This window comes from Berghia stephanieae, chromosome 15, assembly GCF_034508935.2.
Source record: "Berghia stephanieae isolate SIO BIC M18660-M18661 chromosome 15, UCSD_Bste_1.3, whole genome shotgun sequence".
NCBI classification, from domain to species: Eukaryota; Metazoa; Mollusca; class Gastropoda; order Nudibranchia; family Aeolidiidae; genus Berghia; species Berghia stephanieae.
In genome coordinates this window covers 15,765,251-15,786,258 of record NC_088374.1, presented here as the reverse complement: position 1 = coordinate 15,786,258, position 21,008 = coordinate 15,765,251, and the positions used below count along the sequence as shown (strand labels likewise).

Below are 21,008 nucleotides of genomic sequence, written 5' to 3'. Positions count from 1 at the left end.
AAAGAGCCTTTTCCAAGGACTCAACTATGCGCCGAGCGCGAGGCTCGAACCCAGGACCTTCTGATCTGAAAGTGAGTGTCATACCACTAGACCACATAGCCTAAAGAATAAATCGAACAAGTTCAAAGGGCAGCTTTGGGGTTTGTCACCAACAGTTACATGCGCGAACCAGGATGCATTACTGAGGCCCTGAAAGTGTTGCAGTGGAAAACACTGGAAAGTAAGCTTAAAGAAAAACGCCTCCAACTTCTCCACAGAACAGTACATTCCAACAATACAGCAGTAACTCTACCACAGTATTTTACAAAACACTGTACATCCACAAGAATTTATCATTACAATAAGTTCACAATTCCAACACACAGAACCAACAAATATAAAAACAGTTTCTTCCCAAGAACCATCAAGCGCTTAGAGTCAGGTATCTCGGAGTTATAGCGCTATATAAGTTTTCAGCATTATGATTATTATTAAGGAATGGAAGACTCTCCCACCAGAAATCCTAGATATTACCAACAACAACAACAAATTTTATCAACTATTAAACATTTATCTTTCAACTCAATAACACAATAATGGAGAAAGTCACCACATAATTGTACAATAAAATCTGCAGTGATGGGCAATTCGCCTTTTGCAGATAAAGACCTTGAACTTGAATACTGTTTTTATCTTGTCTGTTTCAACGTGCTAAATTTCTGATCTCCGAGATTCATTCAAGAATTCGTCATCCTAACTCCTCAATGGGCATGATCTATATTAACTTTCCATGTGCTCGAGGTCATTGGTCCCATTGCAAAATGTGCTCAAAGTGACCCACTTAGTGAAAAGTGTTCACAGCTTTTTAAATATCTAACATCACGATTGGTCATTTGATTCAGCTTGACACATGGGTATGTTTATAACATTTGTAAACAAAGGAGTGTGTTTACATTTGTTAAGAAATATCCAACCATTGGACAGCAACAAATCATGTGATTGATGACCTGTTTGGACGAAAACATGAATATAGATTGCTCCCATTCGCCAGCTTGGGTCATCGGAGATCCAGCTACTAAAAGTGCCAAAAAACACGGCTTACTAATTTCGGTGATAGATCTATCTATACTACAAAGCAGCACCTTCTATTTGGAATTCGCTTCTTATGTCAGTAAGACTTCGAGGATTTTAAGAAAAAGTCAAGAAACTTTCTTTACCAGAAATTTTCATCATAGACGTCTTCTGCTTGATTCGCTGAATATTTGTTTTATTTTTATTTTTCATTTGTTGAAAATCACTTTTTATTTTATTTTGTAAATCATTTCTTTGACTGTGTTCAAATGTTCTATGGGTCATTCAGTGGTGCCAACCTTACGCAAAAAATGCGTATTTTTACGCATTTTCATTCATTATACATATTTTTCCGAGGATTGCACGCATAATTAAATTTCTATTATTTAAACATTTTTAGCATTCATACACTTTTTGGTGTCCTTAAACACTAAATGTTTATTGACCCATCAGAATTATACATGGATCTGGAAGTTGATACTATTTATCATCTATAAAGTGTAAGCTTATTCATTATTTCAAATATTGATTATATCATTGCTAGTGTGGTCTAATTGCCTATTATCAGATTTAGTGCTAATTATCAATTTTGCAGAATTGTACGCATTTTTTCAAAATCTTACTCATTTTGGCTCTCCATTGGACACATTTACATGGGCTAGGGTTGGCAGCACTGGTCATTTGATACGGTGTCAGTGTGTTTACGGATTGTCAAGTGATGTGTTACAGTGAATGACATCATTTTTCTAAATATTTTTTACATCTAGTCAAGTTGAAAAAATATAAACTTTGAGAACAGTTGCTGGATACCTTTCCCAAACATCTGACCATAACATCAAGAAAAATCACCCAATTGACTTCAAATAAAGATTAAATTGCTTTGGTGATCATAATATTCTTTCAGAAAATGCAAAAAAATGCAAATCCAAACTTTTCACATTCCGACTGATTATGTCATGCACTGACATGACACATATTGTAAAGGACTAAGAGATTTTGGCATTCGGTGCTAGAAAAGAGTACTTACTTATACACACCAGGAGTGTAAAGACCCTTAGAAAGAATGGCTCCACTATAACAAAGAAAGTATTGGACTGGAACCCTCAGGGCAGAAGATCAAGGGGAAGGCCACGGGGAACATGGAGAAGAATTAAAGAAGCTGATATACAGAGAAGTGGTAAGACATGGAACGAGATTATGAAAAGTTAGCTCAGGATAGAGAAGGATGGAAACTGTTTGTCTGTGGCCTATACCCTGACCCAGGGTGAAAAAGGCAATGATTATGATGATGATGATGATGAATAAATAAAACTCAATTTATTTTAATCTTTCCTAAAGAGAAGTAAGGATAAATGAAGTTTCAAAAATTATATTATGATGTATGTATTATTGTTATTGTAGCATCGTCATTATTATCATCATCATTAAGATAAGATAAGATAAGATGAACTTTATTTATCCACTTTTGGAGATTTATTGCCATTGCCATCATCATTATTGTAATGGATGGGTAACACAAAGATAAGTCACGTCGTATACCAGATTTCAGATTTTAGACATCTGTTTATTTATGATAACAAAAAAGTACAACGTTGGAACACATTGCCAGCAAATATCGTTGAAGCGCCGAGCGTCAATGCTTTCAAAATAGATTAGATGCTGTGATGGAAAGTTATATGCATAGTGTAGAAGTGCCTGCCACCCAAAATAGCTATGATCAAAAGATCAGTAGAGAAAGTGTAGTGTAGGCTAGACCCTGATCACAAGATCAGGCAGGGAAATGCATTAGATCTGTTGAGAACAAGACAGTCAGTGACTGGAAAGACTCGGCGACAGGCCAGTGGCCTAATCAAGTGACGTCGATACCTTCTATTCTATTCTATTTTAAGTACAAATCAGTTGCTAGTCTCAGCAGTACAAAAAACAAAGACTAAATAAAAGTAGATATAGTCATTTGATGAACATTTCAAATGACTACTGATATCAAACTAGTAATAATGATGATACTTAATAATGCATACATTACAATTATCATCATCATAGTCATTGATAAATACTCTCAATGACCAATCAATCCTTCTCAAACCTAAGACCTTGCGTAAAATAGGTGAACAATCTTTTCAATTTTCAGCCCCCCATTTTTGTAACTCTCTCCCGTCACACGTGAGATGCTCGTATTCGTTGACAACTTTCAAATCTTGCTTAAAGTTTTATCTTTTTACGTCATAATGTTGCAATATTATTTTCATATTTTGCTGTTGTTAAATTGAATTTGTATCACGTTTCCTTCACACTTGTCTCACTGTAATATGTTTTATTTTATATAACTGTAAAGCGCTTAGAGCCTGTGACAACGGGGTAAAGCGCTATATAAATGCCATTTATTATTATTATTATTTTACTGTAACCGTTTTCAATTTCTATTTTTCCCATCCATGACAGGTGTGGGGTGTCAAGTATAATCCGTCTGGATCCAAAATCGTATCCGTATCCGATGACAGGAATATCCACATGTACGACTGCCCTCTGTAAGAAACACCTGGTCTATGTCGTCAACAACGCACGGTGACGGCACATCTTTGGATTGGACACGCTATTCGTTTTATTTCATTCAAATCACATGACGTCATGGGATGGGTCAAGGGAAATTACTCACAATGACTACTACACACCTGCCTACTATTACTACTCCTCCCAAAAATTCGTAGAATTGCAAAATTTTGGCTCCAATTTCAGAATGTCATGAGCTTCTCGAAGTCACGAAAACTCTTATTGAAAATGAAAGTTGATGCCAGATTACAAAATTTCATGGATTTTGAAGTGTTTATTTAATCCGGGTGAGAGTAAATTTTGTTAATTTTTGGAGTTAACTATAAATAGTATGCGCTTGGCTTAGAAACTCACAACATTGCCATCTGGAAGTATAACGGACCAACACACAAAACTATGTGTAACCATGAGCGTTTATTGTCTGGATAATATAGTTAAGTGAAAAGTACTCATCAACACGGATGGCAAAATAACAATAACAAAGACCCTAGTGACGTCAATTTCATTCTATCTATAGCGACAACCAATTTTTTTCGCCTAAAAATTAGGAAATTTTACAATCCGAAGTAGGTAGGCCTGCTCCAATAGTCCAGAATGTATGTATAATAACCAGGCTGTTGTCACTGTGAGTGAGAAATCGTCATACACCGTGTTAACCCACTCAATCCTAGAGATTTTCGCTACTTTTCGAAATTGCAAAAAATGTACATACTAAAAATGAGCATGAACATAGATAGTTTTATTCAACTACCATTAGCATACAAAAATATAAAACATTAGCTTTGATGCTACGCCTATAATTTGTCTCATAATTCTTCTTCTTCTTCAAGTACCAAGTCTGTGCCAGACATCGGTGATCATGATACGCCATTCATCTCTCTGATCAGATAACCTCAGAAAACTAATATGACTCTTCTCTTTCTTTGTCACCCAGCTGTTCAAACTATTCAAATATGTTTTTCTTGGTCTACCTTTACTCTTTATACCTTCTATCTTTCTTGTGAGAGCAAGATGTTCAATACATTTATGTCGATTTAGGTGTCCTAAAAATTGCATCTTATTGTACGAATTAATAGTCTCATAATAATGTAATAAATAGGCATGGGGTAAAAGTAACTCGGGTAAACTACGGATATAGTCGGTATTAGGGTTGAGTGAGTTAATATGATGTCTTCTGTTCCGTGTATACAACATTTAAATAATAATGTCTTATTGATTTCTTAAATAATTGTAAGGTAAATGTTGCTGCTCGAAGCTCTGAGAAATAAATAACAATGTGAAATTGAATGTAAACTTCAATTTAATATACGAAAACAGATAAAATGGACATTTCGAGTTTCCCTTTTATCAACAAAAAAGGACGAATGAAACACCACAGACGAATGAGATAATGTGAATAATATGAAGTAACTACCACATTATCTCATTCGTCTGTAGCGTTTCATTCATCCTGTTTTGTTGATAAAGGGGAAACCCGAAATGTCCATTGACATTGTTATATATTTATACTCGTATCATTGTAAGGGGCAGTTGCATACTTTAATGATGTATAAAATATCTATCTGTGCAGCTATGTCGTCTAGTGATATGACATTTGCTCTCGGATCGGAAGGTCCTGAGTTCGAGCCTCACTCAACGCTTAGTTGAATTCTTGGAAAAATAATAATAATAATAATGCTGAAAACTTATATAATAATAATAATAATAATAATACACATTTATATAGCGCTCATTCTCGTGTAAAAACACAAGCTCTGGGCACTTTACAATATAATTATCAATTTTAAGTGAAAAAAAAAATAAAAAATAATAATAACAATAATAATTCATAGCCAAATCAAGGATTCATAGAGTCAAGAAAAACAAATACAATAAAAATGTGTCTTGAGATTCTTTTTAAAGGTAGATAAAGACTTGCACTCCCTCAGACCACGTGGTAGTTCATTCCAAATCTTGGGGCCGAAACAAGCAAACGATCTATCACCAAATTTTGTTCTTGATCTTTTTTCCGAAATTTTCGTTTGGTCATTACATGATCTTAAAGTGTAATTTTCAAATTTACACATGACCACGTGATCTGTGAGATATGCCGGTGCTATACCAGCCAAACACTTATAAACAAGACACGCTGCTTTGTAATATGTGCGCTTTTCAATGGGCAACCAGTGGAGATAGGCCAACAAAGGGGTTGCATGATCAAATTTTTTTTTGCCAAAAACTAATCTTGCTGCACTGTTTTGCAGTAGTTGTAATTGTTTAATAGAAGCCTGAGGCAAGTTGACAAGCAGCGAGTTACAATAATCTAGTTTCGAAAAAATGAGGGAAACAACCAATGTTTTACATGTTCCAATTGCAATATACTGACGGATCGAACTGATTTTCTTTAATTGAAAGTATAAAGATTTACAGAGAGCAGAAATGTGAGCTGACATTCTCATTTCTGAATCAAAATAGACACCCAAATTTTTCACAGTCTTTGAAACTTTGATCTTTTCACCCCCAATCAACACCTCAAGACCATCATTCACCTTCAACTGCCCTCTATTTCCCACAATCATCACTTCTGTTTTTGACTCATTTATTTTCAACTTGTTTGTATTCATCCACGCTTTCACATCCGTCACACATTCTTCCATACGTTTCACAATATTTTCGAGATTTTTAGTTTTATCAGTAGCATAAAGTTGCGTATCATCTGCATAGAGATGATAGCGCAGCCCATGACCAGTGATGACATTAGATGAGGGAGAGAAGTATACAAAACAAAAAGAATTGGACCCAAAACAGAGCCTTGAGGAACACCAAAAGACAATGTATGTTGACGAGAAAGTTTATCTAAAATCATAACCTGTTGCTTTCTGCCATCTAAATAAGATTCAAACCACTGCAAGACAGTCCCAGACAAGCCAAAAGTTATATTAAGTCGTTTAATGAGAATACCGTGATCAATAGTATCAAACGCCGCCGAAAGGTCTAACAATGTCAGAAGAGAAACAGAACCTTTATCTAAAACATCAAGCAAATCACTCGCAACACAGCACAGAGCAGTTTCTGTGCTGTGGTAAGAACGATAAGCTGACTGAAATTTTTCCCATAGATTGTTTTCATGGAGATGTTGTGAAAGACATCTGAGGACAACTTTTTCAAGGATTTTAGAAAGAAATGGCAGATTTGAGACGGGACGGTAGTTACTAAGGTCATTTACATCGAGATTTTGCTTTTTATGAGAGGCTTTACAATTGCATGTTTATAGATATCTGGGACTTGTCCTGAGATAAGTGACTGATTTATAATATAAGTTATGCAAGGTATCAATTCAGGAAGACATAATTTCAAAATATTAGTTGGTAAAGGATCTAAATCACATGACTTCGAGGAAGATGAAAAAATTATTTTAGAAATCTCTTCTTCAGTTGTTTCTTTAAAACAAGAGAATCCCTGTGAACCCGAAAAAGGGTGGAAATTTATATCTTCATTTTGCACGAGGTCCAAATTGTTCCGAATTTTCGATATTTTTCCCGAAAAGAAATCTGAAAATGCATCCGGCTGCTTTTCTACCGGGATATTAGTGGGTAGACACATGCCCTTTTCTTCCCCTAAAAGTTCCTTTGAAACAGAGAAAAATTCCTTAGTGTCCCTCACTGATGACAGTTTTGTGTTAATAGTTTCTTTTTGCTCTTTTGCAGGTGGTTTTATACTTATGATTTTTTGCTATATATATCAACCGGTCAATCTCAAGGCCCAATTTTCTCCACGATGCCTCTGCATTCCTTTTTTCCCTTTTGGCAGTTTTTTCACTCTGGTTAAACCACGGAGACGGTTTCCTGGAATTTATTATTCTAGTTGTCTTTGGCGCATGCCTGTTGATGACGTTGCGCAGTACCTCGTCCGTTTTCTGTGCTGATGGTATATCCATTCTTCCTAGTTCCTCTGACAGATTGTTTTTGAAGGAACTAATGTCTATTCTTTTAGTATCCCTAGACACTATCTTGACTTTCTTTGCTTTCTCTTTGTTGCATTTGAGAGTTGCCAGAATCAGATTGTGGTCTGAAATTTCTTTTTTGATATTTTCAATTGATTCAACAAGCGAGGGTGTATCAATGATGAACCAGTCCAAGATGTGCCCCAATCTTTGAGTTGGAGAGGTCACTAACTGAGTCAGGCCATGTTCATTCAGCATATTTTTTATAATTTTAACGAGACTATTCTTATCAACATCAAACTGAATATTAAAATCGCCGATAAATTTTTTTCGCTTATTTGATGTGTCTTTTGATACAAAATCTGAGAATTCGTCAGCAAAATCATTCTGTCTCAGTTTGTTCTTTTTGCTTGTGGGTGGTCTGTAGATACAAGTGATTAAAAATGAAATTTGAGGGTAGGTCAATGTGGTTTGGACACACTCGAAACTTTTGAACGAAATTGGCCCGTTTTTTATTTTAGACGAAAGAGCGTGTTTGTATATGATGGTGATACCCCCTCCTGATCGTCCATTTCTTGGGAACGATTCCATCTTGTAGCCGGGAGGTGTCATTTCTTTCATTATAGGTTCATCACCGAACTGACACAACCATGATTCAGTTATATATAGAATATCGATATCGTGTTGATCTATGACATCGATTATATCGAATGTCTTGTTTCTCGATGACTGTGCGTTAATATGGCCAATACAAATGTTATGATTTCCATGACTTGGTCTTGTGTCATTTGTCAATATATTTTTGTTAACGTCTGTGGTGGTCGAGTTGAACGATGACAGCTCACTGGACGTCGCGGGACTGTTGTTTCAATAATATGTTGTTTACGTCGACCACCACGTTTACAGACAATCTTTTGTTGATTGTAATGGTGTTCACGTTTGAGGTAGGAGTGTGTGTTTTCAATTTGTAAACAATAAAAGCGCAGGGTGAATAAAAGTCCAACGACAGCCGACAGTAAAAATTGGTTGTGAGAACGAGTAAAAATGGCGGGGTCTTGGTGAAACATTGTAAAATAGTCCGAAACAATTTCGATAAAAATGATGTCAAAACCGTATAAAATATAATTAAAGCAATATCACAATGGTATCTTACGTGTTGTACAAAAATCCTTGAATAAAAATTGAATTGAAATAAGACGTGTAAATCCTTGAAATCGGTAAAAATTGAAGAGAAATGTCACAACAACAAAAACACGTCTTGCCTGTTAGGCAACTACACATATAGCGCTATAACTCCGAGACACCAGACTCTAAGCGCTTAAATTACAAATTACTTTGGCTGACACATACTCATTCACACACACAAGCATACACACACACACACACACACACACACCCAGACACAGAACTCACAATAGAAACCAGACAGACCTATCTTGCTTCTCATAACATCTACTGACGAAACAGATATGTTTTTAGGCTCTTTACTCACATTTTCTCACCATACTCAGGTGTAAAATGAGAACCTGGCCGTTAACAGCGTTGTCTGTGTCACGAAAATTTTTTTTATCATCTCATGTCTTGTTCTAAATGTTGCTGTGGTCAGGGGACCCTTTGTAAAGCGCTTTGAGCATGTTTAGGGGATATTGCGCTATATGAAAGTTCATGTTTTTGTAGTTTTTTAAAATCATAATGTGTGTGTGTTTGTGTGTGTGTGTGTGAGACAGTGTGTTGTAAATAGGATCAGGTTTTGTGTAAATAAAGTTGAATGTCTGCTGTCTTCATATGGATATGCTGTTGTTATTATCATTTTAATTGTAATTATTATTATTATTATTATTATTATTATTATTATTATTATTATTATTACTATTATTATTATTATTATTATTACTATTATTATTATTATTATTATTACTATTATTATTATTATTATTATTATTTTTATTATTATTATTATTGTTAGTATTATTATTAATGTTATTTGGTATTATAATATAAGAGCTTAAATTTTTTAATGTTTTCTGTAGTTAGTGTTTTATTAATTTATATGTATATAGACTTTTTAAAAATTGTATTTCTACTCTTTTGCAAAATATGCAGGGGGGGGGGGGGGGGGGGCACAATTTTGTTGGTGTGGCTTTGACCTCTCATGATAGGTCGGGTCTGTTGACCTCCCATGGTGAGTAGTGTATGTGGGTGGGGTCTATTGCCCTCTTCTTATGGCTGGGTGTTGTCTTTTAACTCCCATCGTCGTGAGGGCAGGGTTTGTGACCTCCCATAGTGGGCAGGGAGGTACTTACTGTGTCTTCTATCCTCTTATATCTGTTTTCCAAAATGCTTTCTGTCTTGTCTTAGAATGAGATTACTTGGTTTTGTCCTGACCCTGGTCGGATGTCCTGGCTGAGAGGGAAGCAGTCAAATGTATAGATAGAGTTTTGGGAGATGATATTTTTTTCCTTGTAAATCATCTCTCTGTTATGCACTGTATTATATTTTGATTAGATATTATATATGATTTGAAAACATTTGAGTGTATTCCTCTTAGTTGGGACCTGTGCTTGTGTCTGGATGAGACTTTTAGGTGATCTCAAACTAAGTACTTTGATAGTGTTTCTCTTTGTCTCACTTTTTCTTGGGTGCTTTAATTGTAATTCTAGAACTTTTTACCATCCCATTTTCCTCCTTTTTTTTTTTTTTTGGCGCTGATATGACCTTAATGTGTTGCAAGCGCCATAAAACCCTTAAAAACATAAAAATATTAACCTCCCCTAGTGGGCAGGGAAGTCTTTTTTTTACTGTTGTCATATAGGGTATCTTGTTTTCTATGTAGCTTTTTGTCTGTGCCTTGGAATTTGATGAATTGCTTTTGTCCTGGTGATGGCAAGGAAAAGAATATCATCTCCCTAAACTTTAGCGATTCATTTGACTGTTTCCCTCTCAGCCAAGGACTCTGACAAGGGAAAGGACAAAACCAATTAATCTCATTCTAAGACAAAGAGAGAAAGCAAGTTGGAAAACAGATTTTGGGGTATAGAAGAAAACATAGTAAGTGACCTCCCTGCCCACTATGGGAGGTCAGGAATCCTACCCAGGTTATAGCAAAACACCATTCGTACCAACAAGACTTAGTAAGTGACCTCCTTGCCCACTTTGGGAGGTCAACAACCCTACCCAGGTTATAGCAAAACACCATTCGTACCAACAAGACTTAGTAAGTGACCTCCTTGCCCACTTTGGGAGGTCAACAACCCTACCCAGGTTATAGCAAAACACCATCCGTACCAACAAGACTTAGTAAGTGACCTCCTTGCCCACTTTGGGAGGTCAACAACCCTACCCAGGTTATAGCAAAACACCATCCGTACCAACAAGACTTAGTAAGTGACCTCCTTGCCCACTTTGGGAGGTCAGGAACCCTACCCAGGTTATAGCAAATCACCATCCGTACCAAGAAGACATAGTAAGTGACCTCCCTGCCCACTTTGGGAGGTCAACAACCCTACCTACGTTATAGCAAAACACCATCCGTACCAAGAAGACATAGTAAGTGACCTCCTTGCCCACTTTGGGAGGTCAGGAACCCTACCCAGGTTATAGCAAAACACCATCCGTACCAAGAAGACATAGTAAGTGACCTCCCTGCCCACTTTGGGAAGTCAGCAACCATACCCAGGTTACAAGCAAGCACCATCCGTACCAAACCTTTAAAACCAAAAGACATAATGAAGAACCACAAAGACATAATGAAGAAGCACACAGACATCATGAAGAACCACACGGACATAATGAAGAACCACACGGACATAATGAAGAACGACACGGACATAATGAAGAACCACACAGACATAATGAAGAACCACTCAGACATAATGTAGAACCACTCAGACATAATGAAGAATCACACAGAGATCTTTATACTGATGGTAACTATTTATTGTACAACACGAAATATCCATAAAAATAATATGAATATGATATCCATAACAACAATCATGATATTTACTCTTATAAGGATGGTTGTAGTAATAGTGGTCATTATAACAATAATAATGATGATGATGATGATAAAGATGATGACGATAATAATAATAATAATAATAATAATAATGAGAATAATAATAATAGTAATAATAATAATAATAATAGTAATAATAATACTACTAATAATAATAATAATAATAATAATAATAATAATAATAATAATAATAATAATAATAATAATAATAATAGTAATAATTAACAATAATAACTCTAATGATAATCCACATAATGTGTTTATAAAGGTTTTAAGGCGCTTCCATCACATTTCTGTTATATCAGCGCCAGTAAAATTTAAAAAAGGAAGAAAATTCGATAGTAAAAAAAAGTAAGACAAAGGAGAATTGATTCAAATGGGAATCTGACTGATGTAGAATCCAAGAGCACACCATCAATGTACTTAGTTTGAGATCACATTAACCCTCTCCTTACCACCCATAGGAAAATCGTCACATTCGTTACGATGCAACCGACAATTGTCTCATTCTGATTTCTCTTGTACACTACAACATGTAAAGAAATGCTTTGATTACAGATATAAATAGTAAACTCTGCGTTGTAGAGCTCACTTGTTACTTTTTTGTTTGAGTAGGAAAAGTCTATTTTTGTGCTGGATGGGTGTGAATTTTCGAGGGAAATTCTAAAAATAGCTGGTAAGGAGAGAGTTAAAGTCTCATCCAGGCCCCAGCTCAAAATCCCACTCAGTGGAAAACACTCAAATGTTTACAGGATATGTTCAAAGCAAACAAAACAAAACAAAAACAAAAAAAAAAACCCAAAAAAAAAAACGATCAGTACAAACAGAAAGATGATTTACAATGTAAAAAAACAAAAATCACCTCCCAAAACTAACACTGTACATTTGACTGTTTCCCTCTCAGTTCAGTCAGTCAATGACTCCGGCGAGGGCATACACAAAACCCATAGTAATCCCATTCCAAGTCAAAGACAGATAGCAAAATCAGAAAACAGATAATATTATAGGGAGATGAGAAAATACAGCAAGTAAGTAAGGAAGTGACCTCCTGCTCACCATGAGAGGTCAAAAGACTCCACTCAGAATTTATATAATAATAATACTAATAATAATATGTAATAATAATAATAATAATAATAATAATAATAATAATAATAATAATAATAATAATAATAATACTAATAATAATAATAATAATAATAATAATAATAATAATAATAATAATAATAATAATAACAATAATGATATGAATAATAATAATAATAGTAATAATATAAAATAATAATAATAATAATAATAACAATAATGATATGAATAATAATAGTAATAGTAATAATATAAAATAATAATGATAATAATAGTAATAATAAACAACAATAATAATAACTAATAATAATAATAATAACAATAGTAATAATGATAATGATAGTAACAATAATAATAATAATAATAACAGTAGTAATAATGATAATGATATATCCACCAAACTGTTAGTAAATATTACTTATATTTTATCAGGTATTATTATAACCCATTGAAATTGAAATGTCACGTGAATAACTGAGACTGAGAATGGAAAAAAATGGAGAATGAAAACATCAAAGTAGACGACGAGAAGATAATAATAATAATAATTATGAGCATCATTCATGATGTATGATGACGTAACGTAACGATGATAAGGATGATGATGGATACGACGACGAGATAAACCCATGTCGCTTTACTACTAGTACAGTTGTGTGAGTGTGAGAATCGGTCCAACCATAGAATATATTATGTTATTATTATGAATTTATGAAGATATGGAAGAAATTCAAAAACTCTAATAATAATGATAATGATAATATTAATAACAACAAGAACAATAATAATAATGATAACAAATCTATTTATATTTTTTTTTAAAAAGCTTTGATATAAAGTCGATGACATCAATGTACAGTTGTGTGTCTGTATGTGTGTGTGTGTGTGTGTGTGACAGTGTCAAGTTGACATGAAGGGAGAAAAACGATCACCAGAACTCAATGTGAAGTGAATGGCTACAGAATGCATGCAGTACAAAATATACCAAAAGAAATATATATATATATATATATATATATATATATATATATATATATATATATATATATATATATATATATATATATATATATACCAGACAACTTGTTATAATAATATAATTATAGTTATATGATATAATATAGTTTTGTATGTGTACGTACGTAGAATATTGTCATTTCTATGTCCTCATATTTTATACGTATAATATTTATTGTATGTAATATTTGGCTCCAAAACTGTTTGCTACAACTACAACATGGACACAAAGATAACAAATTTGGATAATAATAATAATATCAACATTGGGGTGATAATGATGATGTATTGTTAGATAATTATAACAATGATGATGATGATGATGATTATTATTATTATTTATTATTGAAATGATAAAGATGATGGTGATAATAATAATAAAGATAATAATAATAATAATAATAATAATAATAATAATAATAATAATAATAATAATAATAATAATAATAATAATAATAATAATAATAATGATGATGATAATAATAATAATAAAGATAATAATAATAATAATAATAATAATAATAATAATAATAATAATAATAGTAATAATAATAATAATAATAATAATAAATAATAATAATAATAATAATAGTAATAATAATAATAATAACAATAATAACGACTGATAATATTAATAATAATTTTCTTGTTTTGTTCACGAAATAATATAGCTACTTACCACTATTGAAATATTTTACATCTGAGATGACAATTTGATATGAATGAAAGTGAAAAACTTAACATGACCTTTGTACAGTACGTAACAGTAACCGGGGAAAGAGCAGTCGATTTAATAAATCATTTTACATTTGACTTTCTACGCCATAATAATAATTTTTCTTTAAAATGTGACCCATTTCGTCACTAGGGTGTTTTGTCCCCGCGAATCAGTTGATCAAATTTTGATAATGATAATGATAAGAATAATAGTGGTAATATAATCATAATGGTAATAATAACAATAATGATAGTGATAATAATAATAATAATAGTGGTAATAATGATAATGGTAATAATAACAATAATGATAATAATAATAATAGTGGTAATAATGATAATAATAGTGGTAATAATGATAATGGTAATAATAATAATGATAATGATAATAATAGTTATATTTTATCTGTTGTAGTTCTTGGTTACGCCTTGAAAGACCCATTCGGAAGTTGCCATTTTGGTTAGGTTGTTTTTTCTTAGTTTGAAAAAACTTCCCATGAATTTTGCTGTCGTCATCATAGTGACTGTGAGAAAAACGTTTTATCATCTGGTGTTATTCTAGTGTCTTCTGTACTACAGAGTCATCGATACCATTGTGTATAACAAACAACACGTGCGTGTTGAATTATAATAATAATTACACATTATAATGAGATAATGAGAAATGATGGGGGGTGTGTATATTTGTCTTCTTCTAATTGTAATCTTAGAGACCTCCTCACAGCCGCGAGGAGGGTGGGTTGGGGGGAGCCGTGGTGAATGCCAATTATGAAATAAATAAGCGGTATTGATAATAATAATAATAATAATAATAATAATAATAATAATAATAATAATAATAATAATAATAGTAGTAATAATAATAATAATAATAATAATAATAATAATAATAATAATAATAATAATAATAATAATAATAAAAATAATAATAATAATAATAATAATAATAATAATAATAAAAATAATAATAATAATAATAATAATAATAATAATAATAATAATAAAAAATAATAATAATAATAATAATAATAATAATAATAATAAATAATAATAATAATAATAATAATAATAATAATAATAATAATAATAATAATAATAATAATAAAAATATGAATTAGTAAACATGTCCATCGATCCACAGTGGTATTATATGTCGGGTTGACCTGGTTGATAAAAACTTTAAGATTATAATCCAATATATGAATGGCGGGTTGTAATTTTATTGTTTTATAATTCAAGACAATAGTTTAAGTCGGTTCTTATCCATCCATACTTTAATCTCGGAGATGGACCTCTCTAAGTTCCCTATGAGCAATGACAGGTCATTAACCGTTGCTGAACTATACAATTGGCTATCATCAGCATAAAAATGATAATTCATTCTATAATTAGAAACAGCGTTTGCAAGTGGTTGCATGAACACAGTAAAAAGCACCGGCTCTAGCCCCGAACCTTGGGGTACACCAAATCCAAAAAGTCGACAGATGGCTTCAAACGCTTTATCGCAACACTCTGCTGACGACCATTCAAGTAAGATTCAAACATCTCCAAAGCCACATCTGTAATGCCAAGAACGTTTTCTAGTCCAGTCAGAATATCATGGTCACTGGTATCGAAGGCAGCTGAGAAGTCTACTAGAAGGTATAAAATATTGGTTTCATTTGCATCTGCATTCAATAGTAAGTAATTCAGCATAGGTACGTAAAAGAGCGATTTCAGTGCTGTAATTTTCTTTGTAAGCAGATTGGAATGGCTCGACTAGATTATTACGGAGATGAGCTCTGCAAATATCAAGTGATAAAATATGAATGGTGGTGATTTGTTGTCTTATTGTCTTATAAACTACAATAGCCACGGGTTTTTCAAAGTGATAAAATTTGATAGGTGGTTTGTCATTTTACAGTTTTATTAAAGACAATACCCCTGGGCTTTTAAAGAGATAAAAAGCCAAACTTTCACATTCCTGGTCCTTTCTACTAAAAGATTTGTTTTTGTTTTTGTTTATTTGTTGGCAATTATGTCACCCCGACATAACGATACCGTTCAGAGAGGATCGATCACGAAATATATCTAATGAATATGCAAAAGAATCTGGAATTGGTTTTTAGTCATATCAACAAACATGTCAGTGTCAGCAAAATAAATAGGTAGATAAATCTGTCTTTATCTTTAAAAACGTGGAAATAAATAAATAAATAATAATAAAACAAAACAAAAAAAAGGAAAAAAAAAAGAGAAAAGCTTCCCTGATATTATTCTAATTTTTGTTTGTAAACGAAATCTGGCTGTCAAAGTCTGGGAAACCAAATTTAGATTTTAAAAAATAATAATCTCAGAAAGTAAACAAAACATTTGTTTGTTTTGAAAAAGATGCATCATAATGTATGAAAAAATATATAATAAAATGGATTTTTTGTTTGTTTTAATTTCTCGCTTTGACATTAGTTCATAATATTACTTAGGTTGTTTTGTGAACATTTGATGAACTTAATGGTGGGTATCGCATTACATTGTATTAAAAATAATTGTATAAAAATATATATTACAAATTGTAATAGTAATAATGATCATAATGACGATGATGATGATGATGATGATGATAATAATAATAATAATAATAATAATAATAATAATAATAATAATAATAATGATAATAATAATGATAATAATAATAATAATAATAATTATAATAATAATAATAATAATAATTATTATAATAATACTACTAATAATAATATTAACAAATAATAAAAACAACAACAATAATAATAGTAATAATAATAATAATAATAATAATAATAATAATAATAATAATAATAATAATAATAATAATAATGATAATTAATAATGAAGACGAGATGGGCAATAATCCTAACCATATCAATATCAACAATACCAATAATCACAACGTTAGTCTAATAGGAAGACAAGTGATTCTTTTTTATTTTTTTATCATGGCAATCGTTATAATAATAATTATCATTTCTACATGGAGTTTCAATTCAAACTAACTAACAACAACATAAAAAAAAAACAAAAAAACAAAACAACTACAACATAATAATAATAATAATAATAATAATAATAATAATAATAATAATAATAATAATAATAATAATAATAATAATAATAATAATAATAATAATAATATACACATATACGACATATTTATATATTATTAGTGTTATCACAATTCTATATATAGATATATCAGAATCTATCACGTGGCGTCTATAAATAACGTACGTACGCATTGTCACAATTCAGGAAGTGTGCCGATCGTTTACAATTTACAGTGGATGCTTGTTAAACCAGCACCGCCGGACTGGAAACATTGGTTGACTTTCATTAATTAATTAAGTAAAGTTGACTTTATCCTTTGTCAATGAAACACACTTTGATATTTAAAAAAACAAACAGATTTTTTTTTTTTTTTTTTTTTGGTTTAATTTTTAAGGGGTTTACGGCGATTGCAACACATTTAGGTTATATCAGCGCCTGTAAAAAGGAAGAAAATGGGATAGAAAATTTGGGACCTACAAGAGAAGTTGTTGACTTTAAACTTTAATCAGAAGTTGACTCCATGTGGGTTCCAAGGTCAGTTTGACACCGCGCCAGCCAAAGGAGATAGAAAAATACAAGTAAATAATAAGAATATTATACCAAATTATAGGAACTCTTTTTTTTCTGTCCTGCTGTGTTCTGGTACAGTTTCATACAGTCGAGGCTCGTTAGAGTGCATAGGATCGTGGCCTTCGTAAAGTTATAGCCCGACACTGACCAAAAAATGACGTCAAAATGCCAGTCTTTGGCAACAAAAGAATACGAATCGTGAGTTGTATTCAATAGTTCAACCAATGAAATAACTTGTTTCCATGAGCTCTACTAACGACAACTCAGTAGGCGGTGCAAAAACCAAATAATGACGTCAAAATGCCAGTCTTTGGCCACAAAAGTATACGAATCGTGAGTTGTATTCAATAGTTCAACCAATGGGACCACTTGTTTCCATGAGCACTACTAACGACAAATCACTAGGCGGTGCAAAAACCAAATAATGACGTCAAAATGCCAGTCTTTGGCTACAAAAGAAAACAAATCGTGAGTTGTATTCAATAGTTCAACCAATGGGACCACTTGTTTCCATGAGCTCTACTAACGACAACTCACTAGGCGGTGCAAAAACCAAATAATGAAGTCAAAATGCCAGTCCTTTGGGGTTTCAGTGTCAGGCTATAACTTAACGACGGCTACGATATGATACAGTAGAATTTGCATACAGTCAACACTTCCTATTTGGTCCCAATTCTTTTTGCTCTTTATCTAAGTGTGTTCCATTGATTATGAATAAAATCAAACTTGCTTAAAGTCAACCAGCCAATCTTTCTGGTCTGGCGGTGTGATGGCTTAAGCAGGATTCCACCAAACCATAATATCAGCAGCACTTACCACTTACCACCTACCACTTACCACTTACCACCGACACGTATCACATACCCGGCTGCCCTGACCGGATGTGTTTAAATTCCAACTTTAAAAAAAATTATTACCAGACTCACAACATCGAAAACAGTGAATAAAAAAACAAACTAAAACAGTGATGATGATGATGGTGATAATAATAATAATAATAATAATAATAATAATAATAATAATAATAATAATAATAATAATAATAATAATAATAATAATAATAATAAATATAAATAAAATAATAATAATAATAATAATAATAATAATAATAATATGATAATAATAAATATAACAACAATAATAATAATAATAATAATAATAATAATAATAATAATAATAATAATAATAATAATAATAATAATAATAATAATAACAATAATAAATATACCAATAATAATAATAATAATAATAATAATAATAATAATAATAATAATAATAATAATAATAATAGTAATAATAATAGTAATAATAATAATAATAAATAATAATAATAATAAGTAAAATATGATACAAAGTCTAAAAGAATGACCAACAACAACAACAACAACAACGAAAATCCCTCTACACACTACACACTACACTCCTCTGAATTCACAGACATATTGATGACAAAATATTGATATCAATAAAATAATTGGCGATTCTGATTTAATTAAGTAAGAATTATTATTATTATTATTATTAAAAATATATAAACGTAGCCAGACATGTTGATATTGAATTGTATACGTATAATATTATTACATAAGACATAGTCAAATTATACAGACATTAATGAATTAATTTACAATACATTGGGTTACAATTCATTCATTAATTATGGTCTCATCAACTAATAGTTAGAGAATTCTCGTCATTAACATTAATTCATTAATTAATTCATTAAAAATTAATAATAATGTGTCATATCATAATAATTGATAATTAATAATTAATGTAGCGTGGTTACTTTGGTATCAAAAATTTCCTTGTTGAAAATCAGACAATTTATTTATGACAACAACCAGAGTGGTGCGGGGGGGGGGTGGAGAGTGAAAAAAAGAGAGAGAGAGAGAGAGAGAGAGAGAGAGAGAGAGAGAGAGAGAGAGAGAGAGAGAGAGAGAGAGAGAGGGGGGGCAATTAATGACGGTAGTGATGACAACGCAACGATGATGATGAAGATGATGATGATGATGATGATGATGAAGATGATGATGAAGATGATGATGATGATGATGAAGATGATGATGAAGATGATGATGAAGATGATGAAGATGATGATGAAGATGATATTGTATCAAGACTACAAATTGGTCACCAGTCAATTACAATAATATAAGGATTTTCAAGGGAAATAAATCAGATAACAAAACAAAAAATGGAACAGATATAACAGGGTTATTTCCCTTCAACACAAAAACAATCGGTAGTATTCTAGAAAGCCTTTTTCCCCCGCCTCGATATTTAGCTAGAATCTAATTATAGTAACAAAAAGATTGCATTGACAAACTGTATTGAGACATTCCGGCCATAAATTCCGTGGCTTGATAATTAAAATACATAAAATAAAATATATTATGGTTTAAAATTAAAAATAGCCACCATCAATCAATCACAAAGACGGCTTTCAAAAAAGAAATTATTATGGCTATAAAAAAAATACATTTTTGCTGAATTTTTACCAAAAATGGTCCGTCTGTCATTAACGTACTTAAAATTGAATTCGAGAAAACATGGAGTTCAAATCCTAAACAAAAAGTTTGAGTTACGACCTTTCTAGTTCCTTTTTTTTTTTCAACTCAGTAACGGTAACGTCTTCCCCCCCCCCCTCTCCCCCCCCCTCCCCCCCGTCTAACCCCCAGCCCTACACACGCTTTATGTACTCAATCTGCTGGTGAACTGTTCTATTTTTATTTGTAAAAAAAAGTCTATTGGTTAATGATTTAAGCGCAGTAATTTAAAAATTCAATAACTATTAAAACAAATAAATAAAATATATTTAGATTATTGTTATTGTTAGAAAATAAATCCCTAAATTATCATATTTTTCTGTCCATGATGATGATGATGATGTTGAGGACGAGGATGAGGATGATGATGACAACGACGACGAAGAGAATTAGAATAGGAACAAGAACAGCCATTTTTTGCATGAAACAAATATAAATTTATGGCACGGATATAAATGTTACTTTA

General features: G+C 31.8%; 1 protein-coding gene across 1 annotated transcript in view; it reads left to right on the top strand.

Moving 5' to 3' along the window:
• Nucleotides 1-9,306, top strand: part of LOC144960865 (uncharacterized) — a 29,631-nt gene extending 20,325 nt beyond the window's left edge. The window contains exon 10 of the mRNA XM_078894261.1: nt 3,493-9,306. Within this exon, the coding sequence (XP_078750387.1) occupies nt 3,493-3,582 (90 nt within the window). The 3' untranslated portion in view covers nt 3,583-9,306. The remainder of the gene's footprint in view (nt 1-3,492) is intronic.
• Nucleotides 9,307-21,008: the final 11,702 nt, after the last annotated feature.